The sequence below is a fragment of the Asterias rubens genome, chromosome 19 (genome assembly GCF_902459465.1).
Source record: "Asterias rubens chromosome 19, eAstRub1.3, whole genome shotgun sequence".
NCBI classification, from domain to species: domain Eukaryota; kingdom Metazoa; phylum Echinodermata; class Asteroidea; order Forcipulatida; family Asteriidae; genus Asterias; species Asterias rubens.
The window spans coordinates 9,462,724-9,472,548 of record NC_047080.1 but is presented as its reverse complement, the minus strand read 5'-3'; the positions used below and the strand labels follow the sequence as shown (position 1 = coordinate 9,472,548).

Genomic DNA, 9,825 nt, shown 5'->3' with positions numbered 1-9,825 from the left:
TGTTTATTGATGGTAACGTGCAGGGAAAGAAAAATTATAAGTTAAAAATGATTCATTTTAAGGATTTTTCTGTCAGAATTCTCTGAACTAGAACGATGACGTCATTGTTTCCGATTAGAATAGGCAAAGGACTTGGGCAGATTTACGGACGATGGCCCTCCTTAAACGAAAACAATTTTGGTTACAAAAGTAGTATTTTAATCAGTATAATTTATAGATAAACACATGACCGCATCCAGATTGTCACAATGTCTTTAGAAGATCCTTTCTTCGTGGTGAAGGAGTAAGTATGAAGGATATTTTAGCAGTTTTTTGTTGCCGTTTTGTGACCCATATTCTTGATATTGGCAAGACGCGTAAATTGTGTATTGACCAGCCAGTTGCGGTATTTTGTTAAAGGTCTTGATTGCGGCTTGATTGACGTGTTCATTTTTCATAACAAAACAAACTGCGGTTAATTCCATACTTGGTCGCCTCTAAACCACCCTTAATTTTGTTCAAATTAAATCTTTACCTGGGTTGACAGAAATTTACATTTTGACAAATAAAGAAAAAGACTCAATCAAGAGGCAAAGTTGGATTTCTGCAAAGTCAATAAGAAATCATGAAAAATAAGCCATTTTCTTTTTATTGTTTATTTGGGTCTACTCTCGGAAAAGTTTCCGTATGGTGCCACCACTTTATCATTCGATATGAAATAATATAGTATCTAATTTACCTTTTTGTAAAATTAGTGAAGAAAGGTGGTGGCGCCATACGGAAAGTTAACCCTACTCTCCTCGCTCGGACCCTGTTCGCTGCTGATCTCTTATTTCTTGTCATGCTTAACAATTACAACGCTGCTCGCTGCACTCATGTTTAGTTCCTTTTTTTGGGCAGGACTGCGCGAGAGGTCCGTCTGACAAGGACATTTTGTAAAGCAAAGGGAATAATTTATCATTCACAATCCCACAAATCATTCCATGAATTGAAGTAGGCCGCTATTGTCTTGTCAGTGTCACTGACAACGTTTCTCAGTTATTAATATTTAGAAAAGTGGCGGTTGGATACAGAATTTGTTCTTAGAAATGTTTGTTACATTTTAGAAAATATTAGAAACCCCACACAGTCAGGTAGGGACTGAAAACCCAATCCTCACAGTGCCCCAGGCAACCCTCAAACCATGGTCCTAGAGGTGGTAGGCGTGGAAAGATACTACTACGCCAACTGGACCACAATCAAAAACTCTAAAATAAACAAACAAGCAAGTTGTTGCTGTAAAGGTGTTAAGGCTTAGGTTTCTTATTGAAAGGGTACTAGGCGGCTATTTTTGGGTCAGTTTCACTTTCAAAGTTTCTCAGCCATTACAAAAAATGATAGTGATTATTATTTTTTTTTAATACAGAGAGGTAGAGAAGGCTGTGAACACATCAGAAGGTCTTTACCAACGATGGTGTGAACTTCTAGACGACTCCAACTCAGTCGGCAAAGAAGAGTATGACTGGACGACAAATGAACTCCGTAATAGCCTCAGGAGTATCGAGTGGGATCTTGAAGACTTGGAAGAGACCATTGATATCCTTACAAGACAACTAATCAAGATAAATTATTTCCATAAATAAAAAAATTTAAAAATTACCCTTAAGGCCGGTTTATAGTCAGTTGCGCTAAGGTCGCACAATGGAAACCCTGATGCGCAATCCTAAAAAAAATCATTTGATAGTCATTGCTGAGGCCTATAAACTGTGTGTTGTTATGATCGTGCGACCGACTACAAACCGGCCTTTACAGTTACACAGATGTGTATGAAGCACTGTATACTCAGTAGGCGTACTTTCCCAAGTGCTGCAAAAAACTCACAGGCAAATCACTAGGATGGGATTTATACCCATGGCCTTTGCTTTGCTAAAGCAGATATCTTATCACTGGACCACCGAGCTAGCAGGGTGACTAGAGGCAGTTCAATTCCTTTCTTTTTGTATTTATGAGAGACTGCCAATCACTAGTCCGGATGGCCACTGCAAGGTGAGGGCTGGACTACGTGCGCTATAAGACTTCAATATTATTATTATCATTTTTAACCGATTGTGGTTATCAACCCAAATCAACTGTCACCAGGGGCACGTTGCCACCTACTCTTGGGGCTGAAACCCCCTTCACAGTCCGTAAGGATGTAGGCATGGGTATCATCCACTAGGAGCCTGGCTGATAGAAGAATGCACTACCTTTCCAACTTTTTACGAAGCAATTATATGGTTAATGCCTTGCTTAAGGGGCACAAGTGTCATGACCAGGTACCGAACCCACACTCTACTGCTGACAAAACCAGAGCTTGGGTTCGGTGAACTAGGCACGCCACTATATTTCATATTTTTCTTAAAACTGAGCTACTCTGAAACCTGGTAAACTTATGTTATATCTTCCCAATTTTTTATGAAGCAATTATGGTAAAGTGCCCTTTTCAAGGGCGCAAGTGTCATGACCAGATTCGAACCCCAACTTTTCTTAAAACTGAGCTAACTTGACAAACCGGGTAAAGTTATATCAAATCTTCCTTTTATGTCAGTAAGTAAGTTACAGAATTACTTATTCCTTAACTATCAACCCTTTACGTATTGTTGAAGCAAATCCAAGGAAGTTTAAGCTAGAAGGAAGTGAGTTAGAGATAAGACGACAGTTCGTCACTGACACCAAAAGGAAAATGCAAGAAATGAAAGACCACATGGCCAGTCCAAGTACCAGAACAAGAGAAGAGAAGAGGAGTCGGCAGGTAACGTTAAAATAAATTATGTGGTTTATATTGATATCTGTAACAAAAAGTTGCATCCCCTTAAGGTGATCCCCTGGCTGCCGCTTCCCAGGTTGTATTGTAATTTGGGTGTGATCCCCGGCTACACAGCAGTTAACGTTTGTATGGCTTCTGACTGGCACCCCCGAACAAAGATATTGACAAAATAGGGACACTGCCAATTAAGGGGTAGATAGCTCAGTTAATAGAGCGCCAGCACGTTAATCAGGGAGTCGTTGGTTCGAATCCCACTCTTGTCAATTCTTTGTTCAACCCCCAAAAATCATAATTTACCCAGTCAGTTACCCTTGTGGTTTATATTGATAATAAATTATAAAATAGTAACCCGTTTTTATGCCGTAATCTTTTGTGTATAAACCACGTCTTATACCTTAATTTTGCCACCCAGAAAGTCTTCTGTGTCTTATACACAGCGCGGCTTATAGGCCGAAAGATTGAGGTATATATTTAGCGCTTCATCACAATCGAGGGCAGCTTTTTTTTTTCTCGACTTGGTATCATAAGAACCCACTGTGATAGTCCTAACTTTCCAATTTCATGGCTCTGCTTACCGCCGAGTGCTGCGCTTCTGATCACCATACTCTGCTTACATGACAAGTGCCGAATTTCTGTGCTAGCTGTGTATCAAGCGAAGAATACCTAGTATTGTGGACTATGCACGCACACAACAAATATTCCCTGCCAACCTGAGCGTAAGCAGAGCCATGAATTTGGCCCTGTTAAGAATTTCCCATTCATTCTTTGTATTTGCGATATCAAGTTTTTAGCATGTTTTCAGCAAGGTTTTGCGTATAACATTTTCTATGTGTATTTTTTTTTTCTCAAAAGGCATTGATGAATAATGGCCCAAGTAAATCGCAAGGAAAGTACAGCAAACTCGACAATGAAATAGAAGAGAATAATCAGAATTATATTGACGAATCACGGCAACAGCAACAGGTAAACAATGGTTTTTCATTTAATTTTTTATAATTTTTTATCTAAGTTCAAAAAATGATTAAGAGTTTTGACAACATTTTAAAACACCCTGTTACATTCTTTATCCCTGATGCAAAACTAACATTCATTAAATATCTTTGACTGGTTGGTTGTTTCTCATGCAGATGTTAATTGAAGCCCAGGATGATAATATCGTTAGAGTAGCCGATAGCGTTGGTGTGTTAAAACACATGGGACAGACAATAGGAAACGAACTGGATGAACAAGCAGTGTAAGTAAATATTTATTTTGAATTTAATTTTTTGTAAAGATTTTGTGTCCTTTTTGAGCTCGGTGCTTTTTATTTTAATTTTAGACCTATTGTACTATTGCTTAAGCATGGGTGACTAGTGTCAAAGTCGCGACTATTGATTGCTACATGTATGTCAAGTCGTGAACAATTGGGGCGCAGCTAACCGAGTATTAATCTCCACTAGTCGCCCAGCCGTCGATTTCACCAAACTCTTCCTAACTTAGGATTAATCTTAGGACTTAGGGCGGGTTCAGTTCCGTATCCAAATACGTAGGACGCATTGAACCCATCTTAAGTTAGGACCGTTTACTCGTCCTAACTCGAGTTAGGATTAATCCTAGCGTTTCGTGAAACCAGCTGCAGGCTTAGTAATTGTGTACTTTTTCAATGTGACCCCAGGGGCCAATTTCACAAAGAGTTAGGGCTAGACCTAACTTAGGACTAGTCCTAAGAGATATTATTAAAAAACTTAAGACCTAAGTTAGGAGTAAAGGCAGAGTCACACTGCAGCGACAACGAAAATGATAACAATCACGACGCAAAAAGAACGCATTCTAATCTGATTCTCCATTTCGTTAGGCCCTATCGCTGCAGTGTGACTCAGCCTTAACTCGTGCTAACTAGAGATAAGACTAGTCTTAACTCTTTGTGATATCCACCCCTGGGCCTCCAGGGGGAACAGTTCTTTGATAACTGATGGGGCTACTATGGTTAAAGAAGATGGAATAAATCAAATAATCTAGACCAGGCCTGAGATCTATCATGTTCCTCGAACTTGCTTGGCCAGTGACGAGGATAGGGTCTTTTCCAACATAGCACAAAGTCTCTGGAATTCACTTCACGAAGACCTCAGACAAATGCACAACATCACTCTCTTCCAGCAGAAACTTAAAACACACTTGTTCATGCTTGCTTTCCCAACAATTTGACAATACTTTTACTCTTAAAAGGAACGTTACAGAATTGGTAAGAAACAAAAACCGTGAAGATCACAGATTTACATAAAACTTACAGGGTCTAATGATGGTGATGGTAGAAAACATCCCTTGAAATAATTCTGTCTGAAATTTTATATTAGATGAGAAATAAATAATCTAATTTCTTGTTTTGAAGTTATTGCTCAGTGAGGGTTTTATTCATTTTTGTTTTGGTATCGATGCAATGCAAAATTTGTAATCCGTTTTCACTTTTCGTGACCCAGATGGCCAATCGATCTCAAATTTCTACAGGTTTGTCAGTTTATGTAATGGTGGATTACATCAAGTGCTTAGACTGCCAGCAACTGTTTTGCTACCAAAACCAATTCTATAAGGTTCCTCTAACTTCTACTAGACCAGCACTTTTGAATTGCTTACAGGAAAATGTGCCTTACAAATGCTGTATTAATATTATTATTAATGTTAAATAACAATCTGACTTTTTTTCTAAACTTGTCAAGGAAACTACCTGTCATTTGAAAAATATTTGTTTGTTTTCTTTCTGCCAGTATGTTAGATGACTTCCACACTGAAATGGAGAATACAGAAACCAAACTAGACGCAGTTATGAAGAAGATGGCCAAAGTAACACACATGTCCAGTGGTCAGTATCTATTAGTTACTTTTAGAATACATGTCGACAGGGCCCATTTTCATGGCCCTGCTTACTGCCGAAATCACTTACAATCACCATTCTCCGCTTAACTGTGCAATCACCAAATTTCTTTGTAAGCGAAGAATGCCTAGTTAATCTGAGAAACACGTTGACGTAAGCGTGGAACTCCCTTATTCTGTCGGCGCTGAATCTTTTCTTACGGTAAGCACAGCCATGAAATTGGATTCTGGTCTGTTTGAAGTTCTTGTCAACTTAGTTTAAACCCAGAAGACAAAGTGTAATGTTTAAAGGCAGTGGACACTATTGGTAATTACTCAAAATAGTTATTAGCATAAAACCTTACTTGGTAATGAGTAATGGGGAGAGGTTGATAGTATAAAACATTGTGAAAAATGGCTCCCTCTGAAGCGACGTAGTTTTCGAGAAAGAAGTAATTTTTCACGAATTTGATTTCGAGACCTCAGATTTAGAATTTGAGGTCTCGAAATCAAGCATCTGAAAGCACACAACTTCGTGTATCCAGTAGGGCCACTGATTTTCCGTTTCAGAAAAGTGCAAATTCCGTTTGGCAAAAACATGAATTCCGTTTCAGGCACAAAAAATTCCGTTCCATGTTTTTTTAATTAGATAAAAGGTTGTTTAATACCCAGGGACACACTTATAAAAATCAATTTGAGATAAGTTGCACTGTTGACTTCGTAAAATGTTCATTTGAACTGACAAATTTCAAAAAAATACTTTTTTTTATAATTGTGGATTATTTTGTATACTGCTGTTCTAAAAAGGTTGCACTGTGACTGCAGTATCAATGCACATGATGTGATAGACTTGATTCCAAGTCTAAAACTGCAGTTGATTCTCTGCATTAGCCACATTGTAGGCTAATGACAGGAGTGTATCCACAAGAGGGCGCTGTTTCAGCATGATCAAAGACTTGGGAACAAGTCTATGGACGTGACCATTCTCCATCCACAAACAAAATGTCAGCCATTTTGTTTTCGCTTTGGCGACAGAATGTTGACAGTTTACGGTTTTATTTTAGACCTTTCCGAGATGAAAAAACATTGTATGTGTTCTTATAGATCATAGGTAAGCTAGTTTGTGTATTATTGTTGGTAAAAGAGAGGGAGAAAATGCAATTTGGGTGAACAAAAAATGTTTAAAACGTGCCGCGAATAATGCCCTTCGCTTAACCATGTTAACAACGTGTGTACATCATGTGTGTAAACATTGAGGATGGTGTGAAGTAGAACAGAATGATCCACGGTTACGATCTCGTACTTTTTAATGGTCTGATTTCTGATGCCTTTTTAGTTTAACAAAAAGAATCTTAATAAAAAATGCAATTTCAATAGTTTTGGCGTCAAGAAAAAAAAAAAAAAAATTTTTTTCTGAAATCCCGTTTTCCGTTTCAAAGGGCGGATTCCGCGAATTCCGTCCGTTTTCCGCGATCGCGGAAAATCAGTGGCCCTAATCCAGGGTGTTTTTTCTTTCATTGTTATCTCGCAACTTCGATGACCAATTGAGCTCAAATTTTCACAGGCTTGTTATTTTATGCATATGTTGAGATACACTGGTAAGAGATACACTGTTGAGATAATACTGGTCTTTGACAATTAGCAATAGTGTCCATTGTCTTTAATTCTGTTGAGTATCAAATGTATAAAGAAACTTTCTCTAGTGCTTGTTCAAGTAACAACAGTTTATATGGTCAGCTTTGTAGGAAGTTATTTCTCATTTAGACTCTGGTCTCAGGATATAAATTCTAGACTGGTAAACATTGAGCTACAAGCCATACAGTTTTGTAGAGTTTTACATCAAATTTCAATAAGAAAACATCTTCCAAGATTGATTACTTTTTTTTTTTTTTTTTTTTTGATAGATCGAAGACAATGGATCGCCATCTTGGTCTTAATCGTCATCATGATCATAGTACTTATCCTGTTCTTTCTACCGATATGAAGCAGAACCTCATAGTCAATAAGAACTCCCTAGCGATGATGTCATCGCTAACTTAGTCACTATGACAACGCACCACGCAATCTGCTGAGGTTTTACTCACAAACAATCTCCTTCTTTTGTTGTTACTCACCACGGCTGACCTTTAAACAATGTGGATTAACCAATGAGAGACTTTTGGAATGCGCGTGCTCAGATCTATGTGCGCAATACCGAGCATGTGCAGCATGTTCAGAGCCGCAAAAAAGGATCGTTATGTCTACTGCCACCAGCGTCTCAAAAGTCTCCCATAAGCTGGGCTTCACCAATAGGAAGAGATCTAACATCATTGGCCTTGTCATACTATTGCATATAGGTTTTTGTACCAGGTTTTTCTACAATGTCCCAAAACAAACTTGAAGCTACATTTTTGCAAAGCAATGCATCCATATTGTTTTGGTATTCACTTAGTTTTCTTCTGAACACGTTTGGTAATATCTCAAGTCTGACCAATTATAATATTGATGAAAATTTCATTGATAAACACCATTACAGGCATTGCGTGACATGGTTTCTGGCATTGGTGAAACTAAATCAAGCGTGGAACATCATGTACTATCAGGCCTCAAAATAACTCACGGCACCCACAGCAATTGCAGTGGTGCCCTGTGTGTTTTGCTGTGGTGCCCTTTGGAAAGTTTAAATACAAGTTAAAATTTTCCTCATAGAAGTGCCCCTTACTAGAGGAAAATTGATGTGCCCCATCAGAAACGAAATTCAAAGCCTGAACATTCAATACCTTCTCACTATCATTTTGTTGCACTTAGCTGCTTTTTGTGCTGAAGCAGCTCTAAGAAATTGGGCCCTGATCAGCTTCTGCCGGCCCTTCGTGTCTCTCAAAAGCCGACAAAGCACAAAATATCAAACCATTTAAGAATTAAGCATCGGGGCAGAATGATGTCTTTTGAGTTTGACAGGGTAAAATATGTATTTCTGTAGTTGTGATTTATTTAATATCAATTTATAAACAACAAGGGAAACTGACTGGATATACGAGTTGGGTGAACAAAGACAAATTGACTAGAATGGGATTATAGGAGATGTTAAATTTGTATCGGGGATAACGAGTATTGATTGTTTTTACCCATACATCGATGTGTGTTAGCACTGTATACTCGGTACTTCCCGAGTCCTGTGAAAAAATATCACAGACATGTTACTCGGGTGGGATTCGAACCAACGACCCTTGCAATCCCAGAGTGGGATTGGAAACCACAACCTCTGGATGATGTGCTCTACCAACTGAGCTATCTAGCCCTATATTGGCGGTCTCCCTGCTTTGTCAATATCTTTGTTCATGGGTGACAGTCAGAAGCCACATACCTGTTAATTAACTGCCATGTAGCCAGGGATCACAACTGAGTATACGATACAATCTTTGAAGTGGCAGCCAGGGAATCAAAGGCGATTCTGTATTTGAAATCTTAACTTCCTGTATGGTGATCTTTCTGAAAAGGCAGTGGACACTATTGGTAATTGTCAAAGATGAGCCTTCACAGTTGGTGTATCTCAACTTATGCATAAAATAACAAACCTGTGAAAATTTGTGCTCAATCAGTCATCGAACTTACGAGATAATAATGAAAGAAAAAACACCCTTGTCACACGAAGTTGTGTGCGTTTCGAGACCTCAAGTTCCAAATCTGAGCTCTCGAAATCAAATTCCTGGAAAATTACTTCTTTCTCAAAAACTATGGCACTTCAGCGGGAGCCGTTTCTCACAATGTTTTATACCATTACTCGACACCAAGAAAGGTTTTATGCTAATAATTATTTTGAGTAATTACCAATAGTGTCCACTGACTTTAATCTCATTACCAATTCTGTTGATAAATAGATGAATGGATACACTTGTAAATGCTTGCATTGTTTTCGAACAACAAATGGCCTGTCTTAATTACCTTGCTTGCTTACTTTACATAAAGTCATTTTGTACAACGGCCTTGGCAATATATCGTATGTTCAACCATTTATTGCATTATTAATTTTTTGTGAGATCACTCGTCGGAGATGATTAGAATATTTATTCAAAAAAACTGAAAGCACTTGTTTTTGTAGTACATGTATATGTTTGGTTTATTAGGGTAACCAAAGAAATATTGTTTTGATTTGTGGTGGTTCTAAAACAAGTTGATGGTGTAGTAAGTAGCAACTCTTATGTTCACCCAAGTGATTGTTAGGGCTTTATTGTGATTTCTGAACCTGTCTATTGGAA

General features: G+C 38.2%; 1 protein-coding gene across 1 annotated transcript; it reads left to right on the top strand.

Annotated features, from left to right (window-relative positions):
* Nucleotides 1-132: 132 nt before the first annotated feature.
* Nucleotides 133-7,596, top strand: LOC117303274 (syntaxin-6-like). Its single transcript, XM_033787433.1, has 7 exons — nt 133-283; nt 1,385-1,554; nt 2,592-2,749; nt 3,617-3,727; nt 3,892-3,998; nt 5,506-5,600; nt 7,495-7,596. The coding sequence occupies exons 1-7, from the start codon at nt 249-251 to the stop codon at nt 7,572-7,574; spliced, it is 756 nt and encodes a 251-aa protein (XP_033643324.1). The 5' UTR covers nt 133-248; the 3' UTR covers nt 7,575-7,596.
* The last annotated feature ends 2,229 nt before the right edge of the window (nt 7,597-9,825 follow it).

Excerpts from the sequence above, each read along its gene's own strand:
- LOC117303274 (XM_033787433.1), top strand. The coding sequence starts at position 249 with ATGTCTTTAGAAGATCCTTTCTTCGTGGTGAAGGA. Across the intron at positions 1,555-2,591 it reads AGACTTGGAAGAGACCATTG|GTATTGTTGAAGCAAATCCA; the intron begins ATATCCTTACAA and ends TCAACCCTTTAC. Across the intron at positions 2,750-3,616 it reads AAGAGAAGAGGAGTCGGCAG|GCATTGATGAATAATGGCCC; the intron begins GTAACGTTAAAA and ends TTTTCTCAAAAG.